The sequence below is a fragment of the Sciurus carolinensis genome, chromosome X (genome assembly GCF_902686445.1).
Source record: "Sciurus carolinensis chromosome X, mSciCar1.2, whole genome shotgun sequence".
Taxonomy (NCBI): Eukaryota; Metazoa; Chordata; class Mammalia; order Rodentia; family Sciuridae; genus Sciurus; species Sciurus carolinensis.
Window position 1 is genome coordinate 18,203,176 of NC_062232.1, and position 23,813 is coordinate 18,226,988.

Below are 23,813 nucleotides of genomic sequence, written 5' to 3' on the forward strand. Positions count from 1 at the left end.
TTGAGGATAACCTTTTTCTCTGTGGCTATCCAAGTATTCCAACATTATTTCTTGAAGACTACTATGACTACCATTCTCCACTGAATTGTGTGCACTACTGTCAAAATCCAGTTAACCATACTTACAAAGGTATAGTTCCAGACTCTGTCTATCCTGCTACCAAAATCACAGTTTTGATAGATTACTGAAACTATGACTTAAAATCAGCTAATTTCTTTAAAAATAAGTGTATGAAAAAGTCAGTTGTTTTCAAAATTGATTAACTATATTTTAAATATAAATTTTAGAATCAGATTGTACCTAAAAAAAATCCATCTGGAATTTTGATGCTTCACCAAACCTACATGAAAATTTCAAAGCTTAATATTTTACTAACTTGAGTCTTCTGATGAACATGGTATGTCTATGTCTCTCTATTAATTTATGACTTTGATTTCATACATCAGTGCTTTGCAGTTTCACATATAGGTCCTTGTAGACACTTTTGCTAAATTTATATTCATCTCATTATTTTTGAAGCAACCATAAATTGGACTGTTTTGAAATTTAGTTTGCAAATGTTCATCACTACTATGTGGAAAAGGGATTGATTTTTGTATGTGTTAATTTATATCCTACTACCTTCAATATTCCCTAGTTCTAACAGACCATTTTTTAAGAATTCTTTGGATTTCTACATGCACAGAAAGATTATCTGCAAATGGGGAAAGCTTTACTTCTTCATTTCCCATCTCTATACCTTTTCTTTCCTGCTGCACTGGAGATGACTTACAATATGATATTAAATAGAAGAGAATTTCATTGTTTGAAGCAGACTTAGATACCTAAAATAAATCCCATTTAGTTGCAATGTATAATTCTATTCATATATGGTTGGATCTGGTTTTCTAACATTCTGTTGAGGATTCTAACATCTAAGTTGATGAGAAATTTTGGTTCTTATTGTTGTTGCTGTTATTTGCACTGTCTTTGACAGGTTTTGGAGTCAGGAGAATGACTGCCTCGTATAATGAGTAGGGAAATATTCCCTCTATTTTTCAGAATAGATGGTGTAGAATTGATGCTATTTCTTCATTAAGCAGATACAATTCATCAGTAAAATCACCCCAATGAATACAATGGTCCCCTCTTCCACAATTTCACTTTCTGTGGTCTCAGTCACAGTCATCCACAGTTCCAAAATACTAAATGGAAAATTTCATAAATAAACAATTCATAATTTTAAATTAAATGCCATTTTGTATTGCAAAACTGTTCACTGTCCTGTCCTGCCTGGAATGTGAATCATCCTTTCGTTCCTTGTATTCATAATATATAAGCTATTCATTTATTAGTCATTTAATAGACATCGCAGGTATGTGATCAACTGCCTTGGTATCACAGTATTTATGTTCAGGAATTCTGCATGTAGTAGTCTAATGGAACATCATGGTATCTGTGCCATTCATCTCTGTTAATCTATCACACAAACAGTGTATTATTCCACATCTTCACAAAGAAAGTTAGTACAGAATAATAAGAGGGAGAGAGACCACATTCACAAAACTTTATTATAGTACATTGTTCTAAATGCTCTATTTTATTATTAGTTATTGCTGCTAATCTCTGGTATGGTTTGGATAGAAGAATCCCCAAAAATTTCCTGTGTTCATGCAGAAATATTCAGAGGTAAAATAATTAAGATTTTGAGAGCTATAACCTAATCAGTCCATCCTAGTTTGAACGGACAGATTGGATGGTAACTATATGCAGATGGGGCATGGCTGAAGGTATAGATCACTGGGTGTATGGCCTGGAAGGGTTCATCTTCCCTGAAACCCCCTCCCCTCTGCCCTCTACTTTCTGGCCAGCCATGAATTAAGCAGCTTTCTTTCACTGGGTCCTTTCCCCTATCATGTGTTGCCTTACCCTGGGTCTAGAGCAGTGAAGTCAGCTACCTATAGACTGATACCTCTGAAACTGTGAGCCACTAATAAATTTCTTTCCCCTAAATTCTTCTCATGGGTCATTTTGGTCACAACCACATAAAGGTGACTAAACCAAAATCCCACTGTGCCTAATTAATTAAACTTTATTGTTCTTATGTATGTATGTATTAAAAAGATATAGTGTATGTAGGGTTTGGTACTATCAACAGTTTTAGCCATCCACCGGGGGTCTTGGAACATCTTCTCCATGGATAAGGTAGGACTACTCTATAGTATTATTCAGATTATGTATTTCATCTTGGGTTAAGTTCTGGTAGTTTTTTCTCAAGGAATTAGTTTATTTCATCTAAGCTTCCAAATATGTTTACAAAGCTATTTGTAGTACGCCTCTATTAATCCTTTAATTTTGATAATTTCTCTATTGTGTTTTTTAATTTCAGTGATTTCTGTTCTTACCAGTATTAATTGTTCTTAATCTTGCTTTGTGCTTATTTTGCTCTTATATTGTCTATTTTCTTGTGATAGAAACTTAGGTAACTTGTTTAGAGAACTTTTTTCTTTTCTGATATAAACATACAGTGTTATAAATTTCACTTTTAGCAGTGCTGTAAATTGCATCTCATAAATTACGTTTTGTTGTATTTTCATTTTGTTCAATGTATTTTTTATGTTCCTTAAGAATTCTTACTTGATCACTAGATTACTCAGATGTATGTTGAGTTTCAGTTTGACTCCATTATCCGATTTAAATTATTTTAAGTTTACTTAAGTTTGTTTTACAATGCAGATATGGTTTATCTTTGTGAATTTTCTTTGGGCACTTGAAAAATATTTGTATTCTCCTGTTGTCGAACAGAGTGCTCTAAAATTGTCAATTACATCCTGTTCAATCCTTACTGACTTTCTAGTAGTGTTCTCAAATTCTTGAAAGAGATGAAACATGTAACCTTAATTGTGGATTTGACTATGACTTCTTTCAGTTCTGTTAGTTTTTGCTTCATGTACTTTGTTATTTGATACACATATCTTACCAGAAATTTTTCTTCATTACTGGATTGTTGATTTTGTATGTTCAACTATTACATTTTGATCTTTTATCAATTCAAATATAATATTTAGTTAGTATATATTCACTTTATGCTTCTCATATCTATTTGTTGCAAGTAATTTTTCCACCTTGCTATCTGTCTTAATACTTTATTATCTTTTCTCATTTTTCTATAGTCAAAGTGTATTTATTTTATTCCATATTTTTAGTATGTAGCATTTTTTACACATTAGAACTCATTTAGCATTCATTATTTTTCTAGTTTTTTTTAATTTGTTTTCTATTTACATAACCAATGTACCTAAAATTTTCTGCACTGAATAACAGGTAGTGGTCTATCATTATTTAGTTCTCAAAGGCTTAACCAACTACCTAAGTACCATTTATTAAATTACCTTTTTCCAGTAGTTTTAACATTTTTTTCTAAATATTTTTATATACCACAGTCTACTATGGGCTATCTTCCACTCCAATTTGTCTATATCAGTATAATTTACAAAAATCTTAGGAGATATTAAGAATTTGAATAAAGTTAACAAGAAAAAATATGATTAACTGAAATTTTCAGTTTAAAAAATAACCTTTACATAAAAATCACTTTATTCTTCTTAACACATATTATTTATACAAATTAATAGGATTCACTGTGATATGTCCATATATGCATACATCATGCACTGATTATGTTTATTCAAATTTCTTCTAAACTCAAAACACCTTCAGCACCCTTCCAAGTTTCTGGAAGTCTAATTTCATCCTGTCCCTCTTCCCCCAACCCCTCCTCATCTCTAGTGACTGCTATTCCATTCTGTATTTCTACAAGGTTGAATTATTGGTCAAAATCAGCTTTAAAAAATCCATCCTGATGGAAATTTTCTAAAACTGGATTATTAAAATGGTTTCCTGGTGGTATCTAAGTTTCATGAAACTCATCAAACTGTACACTTAAAATGGGTGAATTTTATAAAATATAACTTAGCTCTCAAGAAAATTACTTTTTTTAAAGATATAAGCACTTCTAGGAGAAAAATCGTTAATTAAAAAAAATGACCTAAAGACCACTTTTGCTACATTGCAGTATAAAAACTGGCATTTCAAATTAAGAATTCAAAAATATGTGAGGTAAATATTGAAAGAGTTTGGGTTCCTGGGTTTGAAAAGGTCAGAATCTGTTCATAAAATTCAAAAACTTCATTCAAATGTGATACAATTAAATACTATATGATTTTCACATAAGTGTTTAAAATAATCTCATTTGATCTTCAAAATATACCAGAAAAACTATTTAATAACTGAATGCCTGTAGCCAACTTAATTCTACAGCATGTTTTCCTTTTTCCTGACCACTCCTATTTTCAGTAGGCCAAGCTTCTCATTCCAGACTAAATTTCACAAAAATGGGAAAAGAGTGATGTTCTTATTTAGTAATTAAGAATCCCTGTAAAGTTTTCATTTTAAAGGCAAATGATAAGAAGTCATTCTTAGCTAACTGATATTAATGTTTGGGATGAGGACCTGGACTATCTACATATATAAATAAGTATACAAGGCTGACAGGTAGGGTTCCAATATTTATAGGTCACCAAAGATGACCACTCAATCATGACTTAAAGTTCACTTGTCAGATAAATTAAATTGGTCTCTACAGAAAAACTGAATGTGATTGGCACAAAAATAAAACAAAACAAAGGAACTTCATTCATAAATCTAAAGAAACCCTAAACTACAGCTTGGAATACTTATGAAAAGAACACAGTGACTCGTTGCAAGAAAACGTTTTCATGCCAGAAAGGAAAAACAAAAGATAAAATCCTTAGTTTATCAATAAATGGCTGTTATAGGAATTATCCCATTTAGATCTTAAAAATGATATTTCTCTCTTGTGCAAAGGTTTATGATCCCATAAGACATTGTTATTTGAACATACTTCTCAAACAAAACATTACACTTATGGAAAGGTTATTAATGGTTCTGAAATCCTAAATGAATTAGGAGACAATAAGAATAATCTGGGATGCCTTACTATTTCTCAGGTTGGCGCTGCTGAAGGCTTATGGCAGTCTATGCATAGCAACAGTGCTAATATCACTGCTTTTCTCTCAAATAAGTGATACCAAGTGAGGAACAATGAGCATATGAGATGAAATAACACCAGACAACAATGAGCCATATTATCTGCTAGGTTTTGTTTGATGTAGCTTTCATATTCTTAGTAAATTTGCCTGCATAGAATTAATTTTTATTCTACAGTTTTCTATCATGGAAGAAGAAATTAGTTAAATAACTCTTTTCTTAAGATGAAAGATTCCACATAATTTTTTTTCAAAGAAAACATTTTCCCCTGACAGTTTAAATTCTTATAGTTTTAATATATAAAACATTTTTAGTAAAAGATATCTCATTGATTCCTTCAAAAGAGAATGGTCTTAAAAGCTATTTTATAAACAATCAGAATTACATAGTAATGCTAAAAACGAGAGGAAATAAATTTTCACCATAGTGAAACAAACTTTGTCTATTTAAAAATTTTGAACATTTTTGCTGATGCTAGAGTACTTAGATTTTTAGTGTGTGTGTGTGTATGTGTGTGTGTGTATTGACAAATCCAAAGACAACTGCATAAAAGATGAAGTGTCAAAAACAGCAGGATGCAGTTTAAAATAGAGAAGTAAACCATGCATTAAAAATAAACAGTAGAGCTACCAACTGTGATTCACCTCTGAGTCTTTCTCTAGGAAAGTCTGCTGTTTCATTCAGGTCAATATTTAAAATGGGAAGCTTTTGAATTTAGAAAGCTTGATGTTTTAACTTGTTTAAGAAATCTGAGGATTTGGTCTTTGAAAATAAGCCTTATTAAAGTGAATAAAAAATAATACAACAAATAAATAAATAAATAAATAAATAAATAAATAAAAATTAAAAAAAGAATGGAAACACCAATGAATTTGGAGTTCTGTGAATTTTTTACAGCATCCTAATTTCTATGCCTTAAAACATTTATAAATTTTTCAATATCAAAAGACATTTCATTGATTCCTTTGAAAAAGAATAGTCTTGAAAGGTATTTTAGAAACAATCAGAATTAAGTAAAAATGCTAAAAATGAGAGAAAAGAACAAACTTTATATTTAAAGTTTATTATGTTTTTAGAAAGTAAACATTTTCTATGCAAGAAAATAAACATCTATAAATACAAGTCTACACAGAAATTTGAGGTATTGAGGCAAAACCCAGAAAACAGGTAGTCTTATTTAGCTTTTAAGAGAAACACTACAGTGCAAGTAAATGTTTATTGCTCCTTTCCTTTCCCAAGAATTACTTCCTTAATATACACAAAAATTAGTTCAAACTTTAAGTTAGCATGACAAGAAAATATGAGAGAGGATGAATAACAAAGTTTTAGTGTGAGACAAAAGCAGTTTTAAAGTATAACTTTCATACTAGATGGACAACTTTAGGTAAGTTACTGAATATATCATGTGTAAGATGGTTACAATGATACATGCTTTTTGAGAATTCAATGAATTGACACAAATGATAAAGCATCTAGTACAGTATCTAAAATGAAATTAGACTTTCATCTACTATTTTCCTTTCCTTTCTCATTCTTCAAGTGACATAAAATAAAACTGCAATAAACTTAAATCATATTGTTATACATGCAAGTTCTCTTCAAAAAGAAACAAATTTCTTAATGCTAAAAATTTAATACTCCTTTCCTTAACAGGACTCCCATAGCACAAGAAATAAAAGCGAGAATCAACAACTGGGATAGATTCAAACTAAATAGCTTTCTCTCAGCAAAGGAAACTATCAGCAATGCGAAGAAAGAGCCTACAGAGTGGGAGAATATCTTTGCCAATCATACTTCAGATAGAGCACTAATCTCCAGAATCTGTAAAGAACTCAAAAAAACTCTACACCAAGAATACAAATAATCCGATCAACAAATGGGCTAAGGAAATGAACAGACACTTCACAGAAGAAGATGTACAAATAATCAACAGATATATGAAAAAAATGTTCACCATCTTTAGTAATAAGAGAAATGCAAATCAAAACTACATTAAGATTCCATCTCACCCCAATTAGAATGGTGATTATCAAGAATACAAGCAACAATAGGTGTTGGAGAAGATGTGGGGGAAAAAGGTACACTCATACATTGCTGGAGGGGATGCAAATTAGTGCAGCCACTCTGGAAAGCAGTGTGGAGATTCCTTAGAAAACTTGGAATGGAACCACCATTTGACCCAGCTATCCCACTACTCGGCCTATACCCAAAGGACTTAAAATCAGCATACTACAGAGATACAGCCACATCAATGTTCATAGCTGCTCAATTCACAATAGCCAGACTGTGGAACCAACCAAGATGCCCTTCAATTGATGAATGGATAAAGCAACTGTGATAAATAAATAAATTATATATATATATATATATATATATATATATATACACACACACACACACACACACACACACACACAATGGAATATTACTCAGCCATAAAGAATGATAAAATTATGGCATCTGCAGGCAAATGGATGAAATTGGAGAATATCATGCTAAGTGAGATAAGCCAATCTCAAAAAACCAAAGGATGAATGATATCGCTAATAAGTGGATGATGACACATAATGGAGGTGGGAGGGTTTAGTGTTAGGGTTAGAGTTAGGGTTAGGGAGGGGGGCAAGAATGGAGGAAGGACTGTATAGAGGGAAAAGAGGGGTGGGAGGGATGGGGGGAAGGGAAAAATAACAGAATGAATCAAACAACATTACCCTATGTAAATTTATGATTACACAAATGGTATGCCTTTACGCCATGTACAAACAGAGAAACAACATGTATCCCATTTGTTTACAATAAAAAAAAAAGAAAAAAAAATCCAAAAGGCAAATGATCTCACTGATAAGCGGATGATGACACATAATGGGGGGTGGGAGGGGGGCAAGAATGGAGGAAGGAGGGACTGTACAGAGGGAAAAGAGGGGTGGGTGGGGTGGGGGGAAGGAAAAATTAACAGAATGAATCAAACATTATTACCCTATGTAAATGTATAATTACACAAATGGTATGCTGTTACTCCATGTACAATCAGAAACAACATGTATCCCATTTGTTTATAATAAAAATAAATTGTAAAAAAATTTAATACTCTTTAAATGCAAAACTAGTTGTTCAACATCAAAACAGTCATTTTAAACAGATAAAATTTTATTCTTCAACTAAAGAATTACAGCATGTTGCATACGAAAAGAGTAAAGTTATAAATATCAAATACTTGGCAAAATTCAATTGCAGTGGCCATTTAAAAACTTCCAAAGTCAGTCAAATCTACACTGACAAAAATAGTAAGAAATTTTGGTCAGCATCATTTTTATGGACATTTTATAACTAAGTATTTAATTTTAAGTTTCAAAAGAAAACAAAAATTTAAAAAGACAAGATGTAATCTTACCTTACATAAAGAAAGCATAAAGACATTATTTTCTAGAACTTAAGATGAAATAAATAAAAATATTAAGTAAATATTTTAGAGAAGAGGTAGGCACTTAAATCATAAGTCAGTAACAATTTTTAGTGTTTATTCTTTAATATTAGATCAAGGGAAATATATTGGAAATATTACTCTTGGCTTTGGTTAACAAGATCAATCAATTATAAAACATTAGTGTTTTGAAGAGCACTTCAAATTCTGCAAATCTTTCATTCTTATTCTGAGAAGAAAATAAAAATACAGAGGCTATGGGTCATTACCAAGGGCTAGGGGCAGAGCTGAGACTCTACCACATCACAATGTATTTGGGGGATTTACAATAATAGTCAGGGAGAACACTGTTCTTTTGGTTTTCCTAACATTTAGTTAGAGTGTTTTGTTTTCTGTATAAAGTTTGCAAGCATACTGAAAGAAGATGTGGAGTATTAGCTGGCACTCCTGCTGCTACCTAGAAAACGTTTTGCTTCTTTGAAAGGAATAAAAATATAACTTAAACACATATCTGCTAAGAATCTCTACTAAAAGTCTATACCACTTGTTGGGGAAAAAAATGCCTAAACATTTCATCTGGCACAGTTACAGAGAGAATTCTATTTAATTTGTTCATTCATTTATTCATTTATTGCAGTACTGGGGATCAAACCCAGGACCTCATACATGCTAGCCCTAAAATTCTATTGTATTTAAAGTGATCTCAGTACCTTGTACCTTCTGAAATTTATATAAGCCAAGGTGCACTTAAGATAGATCTTCATCCAACCCAGAAAAGAGGAGAAAGCAAAGATATGCTCCCCAATATACTAGTGGCACTGATAATTTTTCTTTCCTTTTTTCTAAACTAAAAGATTAAAAATCAGTGAAAAGGGGAAGTTAGTATTATATAAAACTATCCTGAAGTAAAAATCATTTAATAGAAAAATTTTTCCAAGAGTTCTCACTTACCTTTAATTTCCAACCAACTAAAGTCATATTCTGATTCCCTAATCCAGCACTTTGATTCCTTATCCACCTAATCTCTCAGCATCTGAACCTACTAATTACTTTCTTTTTTTCCTTAGAAGTCTTTTTCTTTTCGATCATTAGATTGAATTTATTATATATTGTTTGGAGTGTCCTTCAAACTCTTCATTGACATCGCTTTAGTGATGTCACTCTCAACTTCTCTCTTTATTCAAAAATATTTTTGAAAGCGTGGCATGGTGGTACATGCCTGTAATCCCAGAGGCTCAGGAGTCTGAGGCAGGAGGATTCCAAGTTCAAAGCCAGCCTCAGCAATTTAGGGAGGTTCTGAGAAACTTAGTGAGATCCTGTCTCAAACTTTAAAAAAATAAAATAAAAGAAAGGCTGAGGATGTGGTTCAGTGGTTAAGCAACACTGGGTTCAATTTCTGGTACCAAAAAACTTTATATATACATATATTTTTTTTGCAGCAGATGATCTACTCTAGGAATTCTAGATAATTGTGATATCAATAAACAAAGCAGAAGAAAAATTCCTGCTCTCTTGAAGCATATATGAAAGAGTAGATAGATGAAAATAATAAGCTTAATACCTAAAACAAAGTCATATAATGTATTAGAAGGTCTAAATATTATGGAAAACTGAGCAGAACAAGTGGAATCTATTTTTATATTATCCTTAAACCTTTCTACTTTGATAAGAATACCATCATCCACTGGGTAAGTCAACTCAGATAATTCTTATTGATTCCAATATCTCCCTTTCCCTTACTCTCTAGATTTTACCTGTCACTGGGTCTTATTATCTGCATAAATAACTCTTCCATTCTCATAACTGCTTTTCAAATTTAAAATCTCAACCAAAAGCAGAACAAATAAATTCCTGTATTTAGACTCTCAGAAATGACTCTTGGCTCCTTCATTTACTTACAATTTGGTTTTGGACTTAACCTCCCTAAGTTCTAGTTTTCCTATATGTAAAATGAAGACATCTTTTTTTTTGCCTTGTTTTGACCAAATGGAGTGTGTTTGGAGGTATCTGTGCCCCACAGATGTTGTCACCATCAACGTTAGCATTAGTATCACCATCAGTAGTAGCATCATGATTACTTCCTAAAAAGTAAAAACAAAAAAAAGTTCTAACTGTTTCCCTTCTTCTAGTTTACTCTTCTCTAATCTTTTCCAACATGTAGCCCAAGTCATTTTTGAAATTCATAGACATGAATACAACAAAAACCCTAAGCAACTTCCCACTGCCTTTTCCATAAAGTACAAATGAATGACAAAGAATTTTGTTTCTTTATTCTGCTTTTCTCTTTCAGCTTTTCTTTCCCTTTTCATTTTCTTAATGTAAGCTGTTAAAGCACCATCAGTAAGGCAAGACAGCCTGGAGCTGGACTTTTCTGTGAAAGATCTTCAAAATAAAAACTTCAGCTTCCTTTTTTAAATTTACAGAAGTCTCAAGAGATTTTAAAATTAACTCAATTTTTCTTTTTGTTTACCCTCAAGTATTTATTTCATTTTCATAGTAAAAATGTCGAATGCTCTTTGATTTAATTAAGTACTATGGTATGATATAAGAGAAAATATGCACTGTGAGAACCTTTGCAGCAATAGAGTCAAATAGATGACTTAAATTATTTCCTTCAGGCTTTTTGTCACCATTTCTCTTCCCAAAAAATAAACACAAGTATCTGCTCATTTCTTTAGCCTATTTATTGACTGGGTTATTTGTAATCTTGATGTAAAGTTTTTTGAGTTCCTTATAAATTCTGGAGATTAGTGCTCTATCTGAAGTGCATGTGGCAAAGATATTCTCCCACTCTTTAGGATCTCTCTTATTGTTGAGTGTTTCCTTTGCTGAAAAAAAGCTTTTCAGTTTGAATCTATCCCATTTATTGATTCCTGCTTTTATTCCTTGTGCTTTGGGAGTCCTGTTAAGGAAGTCTGGTCCTAAACTGGCATGATGAAGATTTGAACCTACTTCTTCATCTATTAGGTACAGGGTTTCTGGCCTAATTCCTAGGTCCTTGATCCATTTTGAGTTCAGTTTTGTGCAGGATGAGAGGGGTTTAGTTTCATTTTGCTGTATATGGATTTCCAGTTTTCCCAGCACCATTTGTTGAACAGGCTATCTTTCCTCCATAGTATTTTTTCGGTACCTTTATCTAGTATGAGACAACTCTATTTATGTGGGTTTGTCTCTGTGTCCTCTATTCTGTACCATTGGTCTGCCTGTCTATTGTGGTGCCAATATCATGCTGTTTTTGTTACTACTGCTCTGTAGTACAGTTGAAAGTCTGCTTTACTCTTTCTGCTAAGGATTGCTTTGGCTATTATGGGTCTCTTATTTTTCCAAATGAATTTCATGATTGCTTTCTCTATTTTGATAAGGAATGTCATTGTGATTTTAACTGGAATTGCATTGAATTTGTATAGCACTTTTGGTAGTATGGCCATTTTGACAATATTAATTCTGCCTATCCAAGAACATGGAAGATCTTTCCAACTTCTAAGGTTTTCTTTAATTTCTTTCTTTAGTGTTCTGTAGTTCTCATTGTAGAGGTCTTTCACCTCTTTTGTTCGATTGATTCCCAAGTATTTTATTTCTTTTGAGACTATTGTGAATGAGGCAGATTTTCAAGCAATCAACAGATATATGAAAAAATGTTCAACATCTCTAATAATAAGAGAAATGCAAATCAAAACTACCCTAAGATTTCATCTCACCCCAATTAGAATGTCTATTATCAACAATACAAGCAACAATAGGCGTTGGCAAAGATGTGGGGAAAAAGGTACACTCATACATTGCTGGTGCGGTTGCAAATTGGAGTAGCCAATCTGGAAAGCAGTATGGGGATTCCTTAGAAAACTTGGAATGGAACCACCATTTGACCCAGCTATCCCACTCCTTGGCCTGTACCCAAAGGATTTAAAATCAGCATACTACAGTGACACAGCTACATCAATGTTTACAGCAGCTCAATTCACAATAGCTAGATTGTGGAACCAACCTAGATGCCCTTCAACAGATGAATGGATAAAGAAACTGTGGTACAGATACATAATGGAATATTATTCAGCCATAAAGAAGAATAAAATTATAGCATTTGCAGGTAAATGGAGTTGGAGAATACCATGCTAAGTGAAAGAAGCCAATCCCCCAAAAATTCAAAGAATGAATTATTTTTCTGATAAGTGGATGATAATATATAATGGGGGAGAGGCAAGAATGGAGGAAGGATGAATAATATAGAGGAAAATGAGGGGCGGGAAGGAAAAATAATAGAATGAGACAATCATTATTACCGTACGTACACGTATGATTACGCAAACAATGTGACACTACTTCATGTATAACCAGAGAAACCAAAGCTGTACCCCATTTGTGTACAATGATCAAAATAAAAAAATAAACACAAAACACCATTGACTGATCCATAGATTGCTATGTGTGTGTTTTTTGTATATGTGTAGGTACACCTATATGTTTTCATAAATGTAGGTGAATTAACATTTACCAAGAGCATCTTATTAGATGATAAAAAGAATACCAGCATAAAAATTAATAATACAATAAAGGCTCAGAGACTTCTATAATATTGAAAAACACTTATGATTTTATATATTCCATAATCATTCTAACTATCCATTTGTCTTAATACTAGAGTAAAAAGAAAACATAAAGGAATTTACCAAATAGAAAAATCAAGACTGGGAAAATTTATAATTATAGGGCAGGTGATAATAAAATAAGATAGAACTAAAATCAATGTGTTCTTTAAGCTTTCTGATTATTGAGAAGCATCTCAAACAAACCTGTGTTATATTACTTAAGAAGTAAGCCAAATTTTATTTACTAACCACTGGTAAAACATTTAAAACATTTAAAATGTACTTATTTAAAATATAATTACTTTCAATGATGGATAAGCAGGATTTACATAACTGTGAGAATTAAATTTTAATGATGTTATAATGCAAAGAACTATGCTATTAATTACCAAAAAGCTAGTAATATAACTTAGTACTCAGGTCTAATTTAGGATCATCTCTTAATGTTTATGTGTGTGTATATATTAGTACCCCTGGGTTCAATCACTGGTACCAAATATATAAATAAATAAATATATAAATACATATATATTTTTTGTGGGGGGGCACCGGGGATTAAACCCAGTGGCACTAAACCACTGAGCTACATCCCCAGTCCTAGCTTGCATTTTTTATTTAGAGACAGGGTCTCAGTGAGTTGCTTAGCACCGCACTAAGTTGCTGAGGCTCTTTGAACTCGTGATCTTCCTGCCTCAGTCTCCAGAATCACTGGGATTACAGACATGTGCCACAGTGCCTGGCTTAAATAAATTTTTGACTGGCTACTTATTTGGATGTAAACTTTTATAAAATATTAATATCCATTCAGTGATACCCCTATATTGTGATGAGTCATTATCAGGCATGTCTTGTTAGGTACCCTTCTACCTGTTCAATCCCTTCAAAAGAAAATATGAAATAATATTACATTCAAGCTCTTATCTGAGAAGGGGTTATTTATGAAACATGTGGAACATTTTACCTGTCCAACCAGGCAAGCAGACTCTTGGCTGCTCCAATCAGATCCACAACAGAGGTCAGAAAGTCATTTGGTAATTTTCGGCTGGTCCTTCCATCATAATGACCACTCCTTCTCCTTCCTGTTATAAAGTTCTGTAGATTTTTGGCAGATGCATTCAACTTGTGAGAAAGGGTTTTTAGATTTTCTGTTTCCAAGCCATAATTCTGAATTATAAAAGAGAAAGATAACAAATATGCTTAAAGTTAGTATTTTGCTTATTAACTAAAATATTCATTGAGTACTTGATTATACACGGGTAATGGGGCTAGTGTTAGTGTTATAAATGAATAAGATAGGATTCTTGGCCTATTGGAGCCCACTGTCAAGTTAGGGTTTGGGGAGATGTCAGATAAAGGACTTATAATAAAATGTGTTATGCACTAATGTGAACGTGGGATAATGGAGCATTATATCTTGGAACTATGGTGTCTGAGAGAGCAAGACAGGTCATGAATCTAGATATTAGGAAAAATTCTGCTTCCCTGAAGTTAAGAAAATAAGCATAAACAAACAAAGTAAAAAAGCAAGAAATAAATTACACATAATATATACCTTTTTTCTGTGCACTCTACATGACCCAGAAGAGTTTCTTTTGTAATATAATATCAGGGAAAACTTGGCTTCTTCAAGGAAACTAATATACTCTCTCCTTTTTATAGTATAAATTATGGAACTAAACTTTGTTATTTTTTTCATGGCTGCATTAGCTCCCAGTCAAATATGAAGCACACCCAATGTAATCCTAGCGACATTTTTGGTAAGTATATCTGCATTCTTCTTTGTCTGGTTCTCACTTTTCGATTTCCAGTTTGAATTTATTAATTCAATCTAAATATTTTGTCTATATATTATTGTTGAAAGGGGTTATATAACTAAGTATAAATATGAGAAAGCTTTTTACCATCTTGAAATAGAAAAGGATTACAGAATTCCCTCAAATAAACAGGGAAAGTTTTCATAAGCTGTAATTAAAATTTAAAGCAGCTAATTTTAAGTTGTAGTACACCCCTAAGAAAAGGCAGTTAATGAGATCAAAGGATGACATTGATCAAAACCTTAGCAGTATACATGTCACTCTCATAGGTAAAATTAAAAATATAGTAAATCATAAAACCCAGAGAGTATTAGGACTGTTTGACTTATCCTCCTTTCAAATTTGAGGAAACTGAGGTACAGGGTTTTGTTAATGGTTTGCTTAAAGTGCTCAGCATTAGACCAGATAGTGTTAGAAAGGAACTGTAAGTTACCAAATCACCTGCAAGGGGATGTATCTACCACATTCTTTAGTATCAATATTATACTGAGGAGGATAGTCAGAACAACTGAAGAATAGTGGTAGACAAAGAATAGAAAAGGGAAGCAATGGTCCATTTAATTGAAATGTCTTAGCCAACCAAGATATTTTCCTAAGGTAATCTAACAAAAGAGAACTTAGTCGGGGAAAAAAGGAGAAAAAAATTTAAAGCATAAACATTAAATATCAAATTGTTGTGTATGTTACCTCCAAAATCTTAATGATAATAAAAGTCTGATTATTGTTTTTTGATAATTTATGTTTTTATTAAAAGAAGATTCTTCTTGGGAAAAAAACACAACTCAATAAACAAGTAGGTAAAAGAACTAAAAAGAGACTTCTCAAAAGAATAAATAAAAAGGTCTACAAATACATGAAAAATGTTCATCATCTCTAGCAATCAGTAAAATGCAAATCAAAATTACACTAAGATTTCATCTTACTCTAGTCAGAATGGCATTTATCAAGAATACAAACAATAAGTACTGGTAAGGTTTTGGGGAAAAGGGTACACTTATACACTGTTGGTGGAATTGCAACTAGTACAACCACTCTGGAAAGCAGTATAGAGATTCCTCAAAACACTAGGGATGGAACTACCACATGACCCAGCTATCCCACTCCTTGATATTTTACCAAATGATCTAAAAACAGTATACTATAGTAGTGATATAGTCACCTCAATATTTTAGCAGTATAATTCACAATAGCTAAATTATGGAATCATCACAGATATCCATCAATAGATGAATGAATTAAGAAATCGTGGTATGTGTGTGTGTGTGTGTGTGTTTGTATATTTTTCATATATTTGTTGACCTTTTGTATTTCTTCTTTGGAGAAGTTTCTTTTTAGTTCTTTTACCCACTTGAGTTATTTGTGTTTTTTTGTTCCAAAAAGAATATTATTTTAATAAAAATGTAAATTCTCATCAAAGAATAATCAGACTTTTATATACACACACACACACAAAATGGAGTTCTACTCAGCAATAAAGAATGAAATTATGGCATTTGCTGATAAAGTAATGGAAATGGAGAATACCAGGCTACGTGAATTAAGCCAAATTCAGAAACTCAAAGGTGGTATGTTTTCTCTCATTTGCAGAAGCTAGAGTAAAATAAAGGAAAGGGGGAAGACAGGGTATCATAAAGATAAAAGAAAGATAGTAATGCAGAAGGAGGAGATCAAGAGGGAGAGTGGAGAGATGGGAAAAGGGGATGTAATGCAGAATGAATTCTTAAAAATCATGTTCTGTGTATAAATATATCACAGGGAATTTCACATTTATGTATAAGTAAAAAGAACCAATTAAATATAAATAAATAGATGAGCAAAAAGAATTCTAAAAGAGCAGAAGAAGGAAAATGGGGAAGTAGACGGAGGATTGGAGGGAAAAATGGGAGTGAATAAAGGGGAGATCAAATGGGGGGGGGCATGAACCAAAATTGAATTCCATGCATGTATGAGTTTGTTAGGATGAACTCAGCTACTATGTATAATTACAAAGCTGTAACAGAAAATAAAAAAGAATATTCTTTTTGGGGTCATAGGCTTGTTTTTAAAAAGAAAATACAGTATATTAAATATTTACTGATGAATTCAAATTGCAATATTCTTCTCTCAAGTTAAAAGATTTGGCTTGTGCAAGTAAAAGAACATTCTATTCAAATTCTATTGCATTTGACCATTGGTTATCTGTGAAAAATTCAGGAGATTTTATCTAGTTTGATGGTATATTAAGAAGGGAATCTTCATAAGTTTATAAAAGATATTATCTAATGACTAGATAGAAACAATTTATAACTAAGTCAACTAGGATATATCTGAAATGTTAAAAAATATTTTCAGAAGTTTTCTACCGTTTTAAACCATTTTCTATAAAATATTATGGGTTTCAGGATTTTTCATTAATACATTTAATCAGGAAACACTTGTTTATGAACAAATTATAATAATTTAGAAAGGCTTAAATTATAATAGTTTATTACAGGGAAACTTAATCAATCAACCTGGTAACTGATCTTTCACTATAGTTGTTAGCCTCCATAAAAGATTAAATTATTTCTCCCTATATAGCATTTTTATCTCGCATAATTTATGAGAAAAGCTAAAAATTATTTTAAAATATTAATCTTCCTATAAGTAAAATCTGAAGGCCAAGTAAAAATACTTTGAAGACTTTAAAATTTAAGGTATTAAAATTATTTTGAATATAACTGAAAAATTAGGGAATAGATAAACCTTCTGGACAAAATCCAGAAGGATATCCTAAGAAGATCTTCTAACTTGGAAACCTCATAAAGAAATATCCTGCATGGAATAGAGGTAAAATTGGAGAGGAAAGAGGAATCCAGTGGCAGGAGACAAAAAATATGTAGCAGTAAACAGAGAAGGAAATTCTTAAAACTTCTAGGGCTGGCCTTATATCTCAGTGGTAGGTAGAACATTTGTTTAGTAAATGCAAGGCCCTGGGTTCTATCCCCAGCACTGTACAAAAAGCAAAATAAACAAAACCAAAAAATACTTGTACTAGCTAACAAATATAATTAGTTATACCTATAATCCAAAAGCATACTTAAAAAATCTAGAAGAGTACAAAAATAGGTTAGAAGTTTATCTCTACATAAAAGTGCTTTTATGCTACTATATTAACAAAGGAGACAGATTAATCTATCCAGTTAATTTTTATCTTCAAAACTCAGTTTTAAGTAGGTCAAAATCAATTACTGTGAATATATTTTCTTTCTACTTCTTTCATAAAAGTACATGCTTCACTGAGACTTGTTAAGTCACCAGTAAATCACAATACTCCCTTGCCTACCATATAAAGAATAGAACTTCTGGTGTGGTATTGCACAATAGGGTGACTGTATGTAATAATAATATACTATACATTTAAAAAAAGCTAGAAAAAATGGCACTGAATGTTTTCACCATAAAGAAATGATAGATCACAAGGCCCTGGGTTTAATCCCCAGCACTGCAAAAAAAAAAAAAAAGGAAGAAATGATAGATGATTGAGAATATAGATATGTTTAACCTTATTTAAACAATTCATATACTGAAACATCACATGGTACCCCATTATTATGTATAGTTTTTGTTTTTATATATACTAGTTAAATAATAAAAACAAATTTGTATCTGCCTTCTCTAAGTAAAAGCCTAAAAGTGCTCTTTTGCCATGCAGGTTTATCCATTATACATTTTCTTTTTATTGGTTATAAATGGGGCATTACTATTAGAAAAGAAAGAACTACCTCAAGAAAACAAAATGTGGACCTGAAATGTACTTAGCTGCTTTGTTTCTCCTATACTTAACTATGTGTTCATATGTCTGGCCATTAATTCATGTGCCAGGAACTGGTTATCATTCAGAACTGATTCAACATAGCCAGTCTAGTCTCAATGTAAATGGTGCTAAGTTCAAACTGGTCTTCTCTTTAAATTATATGTGTGTAAAAGCTTATGAGTGAAATAAAGGAACATATTTAACAATTTATAAAACCAAGTTGGCTAAATACTAGCAGAAAATTCTCACTACTTAATAAAAATATTCAAAATTGGTACCAAACATTTTACAATGTTGATGCCATCTTACTCAAAGTTCTTAATTTGAATGTATCATGCAGCAGGTGTTCAGGTTTATAATAATCTGCTTTATAAGTATGAGTGAGTCTTAAAAGGCTTAATGAATTTTTTCAGAAAATAAGTTGTTTTGAGATGAATGACCAAGCAATTATGTTGCAAAGAAACAAATCCTAGCAATTGCAAATGTCACATTTTTCATGCAAAATGCCTATTATATGAAAAGTATAAGAATAATGAAAACTACTCATCTTGTCATAAACTATTCACTTATAGTTTCCAATAAATAATATATTATCAGAACACAAATTAAGGGTCATACATTATATTTTATGCTTTTACTTCTTAACACTCTTTGTTCTCTAGTTAAGTACACTAAATAGTAGTATAATAGCTTGAAAGAGTTAACATACATCCAAATCATAAATGGCACACTTCTTTTGGAATAACTTGGTGCAAACATTATAGTTGATGTTTAACAAATATATGCTGCACGAATGAACAGATGACTAAATAAGCCCTTAATATTTATCAGTTGCCATAACATTTATGTTCCATCATGACTAACTTCAAAACAGAGCAGATGAGAATATAGCATAGCTTAAAAGAAACAAAAGGAATTTGATCATTTTTCTGTCTTTCTTATAGTAGGAACTGAAACTTCAGAGTCAAAGACTTATGTAGGCAAAACAAAAAATTATGAACAGAAAGGGGAAGAAAAAACCATGAGATGGACAAAAGTATTTTTCTTGGAGGAGCCTACTATGAACTGAAGTACTGCAGAATCTAAGCAAAGAAGTATAATGTGATACAAGGTTTACAAGGGCCTTTATCTTATCACTTCCCAGTTTCACTCCAGTCAAATCAATATTCTCATTTTCCTCCAACCACTCTATACTTTTTCACAATTCTGGTTTACACATGATATTTCTTCTGCCTAAATAACATTTTTGCTCAGCGAACATCTACTCATCCTTACTTTCCTTCTCTGGGATTTTTTAAATAAAAATTATGTTCTCTTTTAGTGACTGTTGTCTTCCTTAATGGATTACATATATCTTAGGAATATACATTATGTTTTTTTCATCTTTGTATTCTCATTGGTAGCATTGTTTGGGCATGAAATGTAGTTGTTGAAAGAAGAAATAAATACATGTAAGGAAGAAGTAGAAAGACCAGTGGAAATCAGAGACAGGACAACTCCTGGTCTAGTCAACTCAGCTTGCTGATGGGCATCTCACCTCCTTGTTTTATGATGGTATATAGAAATAAATCAGAATTCTCTGCCCATAAATTTGCCTTATGTGCTGCATAAACTGAAGGATATCTGGCCCTTCTGACTTGCTCATGTATAGCCATCAGGAAGGGGTAAAAAGGAAATTAAACATTTGATCTCTTCAGTGAATGTGACCAATTGAACGTGGAATAAATACAAAACTTAAAGGAATTTAGTCTCAAGGTTTTTTCCTGTGTTAACTTCCAGAAGACCTCAACCACATAATGAAATATTCAAATGATGCAGCACTATGGTGCTGAAACCCAAAATAGTAAAGATTAAAACTCAGCATACTTATAGATTTACCACAATTCTAAAAGGGTTCTAAAACACACAATTTTTACTGTTATATAACAAACAGGGAACTGATAGATCACATATACATCTCCAATCTATTTCTATCATAATTTCAGCAGCACTCTGACTCAGACTTGGAGACCAGTCTGCTAAAAATACTGTGGTCCATTATCTTACCATGAGTATTATCCTTTTACATGATTTCTGAAACCTGATTCAGACAGAGTGCAGGCACATAGTATGATCTGAATTTAGGTTATCTCAGTAAATAAAAATATCCCTAAACTATCATGTGATGCATGTGACAAGACTCCTGCATTGCCATTTTCAAAATTATTAAGAGTATCATTAGTGCCACATCATACATGTTCAATGGGCATATGCCACTTTTCCCAAATAGCTTATGGTTCAGTGAAAGAGATATGATAAACACCCAAAAATATATAATTAAAAAATGAAATGTGGCTTAAGAGTGAGAATAGCAGGGGCAGGGGAGGTTTATTTTAGATCAGGTAAACAGATGAAGTAATCAAGGAACATTTCCTTAAGGAAATGACAGTGAAGATAAGAAGTTGGGAGGTGTAATTCAATCTGGTTTCAGATTTCACTCTTAGTTTGGAAACTGTTTTCAGTCAGGTCTCTTACCCTTGCTTATCCTATTGGATTCAGTGAAATTTGATGACATTATTGATGCTCCTTAATGAAAATAACACTCTTCTATGGTTTTTGACAACTCTTTCGTAGTTGTCTTCATGCTTTTCTGGTCACTATAAGTCTTTCCTTCCATCCCATCCCAGGTTTCAAACTGCCTCTCTTATTTTTAGGTTCTAGAGGCCCCCCCTGGGTAACCTCTTTTCTATGAATTTAATCTTCACATAATTGAGATTCACAAATCTGTATCTTCAGATGCTTCTCAGTTTCAAATCTGTATGTCACATTGTCTGATGATATTCCTTTTTTTTATAACCCAGAGATACCTTGAATTCAACAAACCCAAAGTGCAATTTATATTCCCACTACATATATTCTTGATGCTACTGCTTATCTTCACTGGTGCAAAATCTTCTGTCTCTGTAGTTAAGAAAGATGGATTCTTTTCCTTCCTTTACCTGACCCTTCCCACTCACCAGAATTTCTCTACTTCGGTTGCACATGCTTAGACCATGTTCTACTCATTACCTATGTAGATTATTTCAAATATTCCCTTATTGTTCTCTCATTCCATTCCAGCTTTTCCACTATGACACTTACCATTTAAAAGAAAGTATTTGATTATCTTTGGATGGTTCTCCAATGCCCATAATAGGAAGCAAAAAATATTCTGACATTAAGGCACTTTAGTTTAGCTCCATTCTATTTTTAAAGCCTAATTTTCTGCTATTGTTTCACATCTAGTTTTAAAAATTCACTCTGTATCTTCTTCATTCTGTGTATCTGTTTTTAGGTTGTTTTATCTATCTGGAATGTCATTTCATTTCTTCCTCCACCTTTAAGTAAATATTCATCCTCCATAGGTTGCTTTGATATCATCTGTTTTGCAATATACATGCATACTTCTTAGTCAAATCCAGTTATTTTATCTTCTGTGCTCCTGTATTTAGCTTATATTTCTATTTAGTAATTACTGATTATTTGTCAGTCATTCTTCTCCACTATGTTTTTCAAGAGGACAGGAACTAGGTCTCAATTCATAACTGACAATATAGTGCTAAGTGTACTAATTGATTGTTGAATTGTTTAATTATCTACTCATTTCTTATTCATCATAACCATCTCAGTAATAGTTACTGTTTATTGAATCAGTATGGTGTGCCAGGCACTGAATTAGGCATCATACAAATACTATCTCATTTATTTTTTACACTACCACTGAGAGGTAGTTTTTATCTTCATTTTAAACAAATTAACTATTTTATTTATTCCTAAGTGTTAGTAGTTGATTTAGCCAAGATACAAATCAAGGTTAGCATATTGCATTGATCATATTTTTTTCTCCGTGTCATTCCAGACTCCCTAATAAATAATGGGAAGAATTTAAAACCAATAAGGTTAGTGTCATCTTACCTCACCTGGAGAAAAACTCTAAGTTCCTCTCAGATTATCTAATGTACTGTCAAAATCTTTCAGGCAGTTTATTTTCACATGGATATGTTTGTCTAACTATGCTTTGCTCTTTAATATAAGAAAGTGACCATATAATGTACAATATTCAATTTTCACTGGATGTATTTGTAAAGGATACTCAAATAATTTGATTATTTAAAAACTTCTCTAAAATAATATTAGTGTTTTTTATACAAAGTAAAAACTTTTAGAAGTAATTTGACTTTATGATTATTTGTAGTCAATTGTGTGTCCAAAATTCTGCTGTGAAAACCTCCTTGGTGAGCTCTAATTTAAGTGGCTAATATCAACAATTGAGTCACAAGCTTTGTTGTCATTTGGCACTAATATAATAAATTCAAGGAAGGAGGGAAATACCACACCTAGTTGGTTAAGGATTAGGGGATTTTTTTCCCCTCTACTTGCATACGAATTATTAAAAGAAGAGAAGGAAAAAGAAGAAATAAGTAAAAGGAAAAAAAGAGAAATAAGGGTTATGTCCACCAGTTTCATGTTCTTACCAGTGCACACAAAAGGTCAACTGCTTCCAAGATCAGTTCCTGATGGCCAATGCGGCTGACTCCCAGATCTTCTAGCTCTTGATGTGTAATACGTAGCAGCTGGTCCCCACTGATCTTCTCCCTCTCAAAGTTCTTAATATACTGCTGCAAACAGTCATCAAGACCTGCAACATAAAAGTATGGAAGGCCCAAATGAAAAACAAGTTGAGTCAAACAAATTGAGGGACAGGGGGAAACAACTGTTAATTACTACTATATTACAAGTTAAGTCCATTTTTACTTTGTACTAGTTCAATCATCCAACTTTGTCAACCTATATGTGAGCTTCAGAAAAATATTAATGATAGTAATAACAACAGTGGTAGTAGTCTCTTCATCATATTCCTATATATGACTTCTATATTCAAACACCTACCTTAAAAAACAAAACAAAACAACAACCTTGCTTTTCTATAAAGATGTTAGAGAGTTGACACCATTAAAATTGTGATGAAAACAAAAAAATGTTAGAGATTCAAAGATATTTAAATATATGTAAGAACCATTATCTTTAATGAAAAAGTAGTAAAGGAGAAGATGGGTACAGATGTAGGTAGATTATGGTTTTAAGAAGACGAGAGCTTTCTTGTCTAATTAGTTTAAGAGTACTTTATGGATTTGTGCAAGGGTTCAATG

General features: G+C 32.1%; 1 protein-coding gene across 5 annotated transcripts in view; it reads right to left on the bottom strand.

Moving 5' to 3' along the window:
• Positions 1-23,813, bottom strand: part of Cnksr2 (connector enhancer of kinase suppressor of Ras 2) — a 275,785-nt gene that overhangs the window by 212,694 nt on the left and 39,278 nt on the right. For all 5 annotated transcript variants that reach the window (XM_047535710.1, XM_047535709.1, XM_047535712.1 and 2 more), the window contains exons 2-3: positions 23,139-23,302; positions 14,018-14,220 (exon numbers count right to left, since the gene is read on the bottom strand). In XM_047535710.1, the coding sequence (XP_047391666.1) occupies positions 14,018-14,220; positions 23,139-23,302 (367 nt within the window). The remainder of the gene's footprint in view (positions 1-14,017; positions 14,221-23,138; positions 23,303-23,813) is intronic.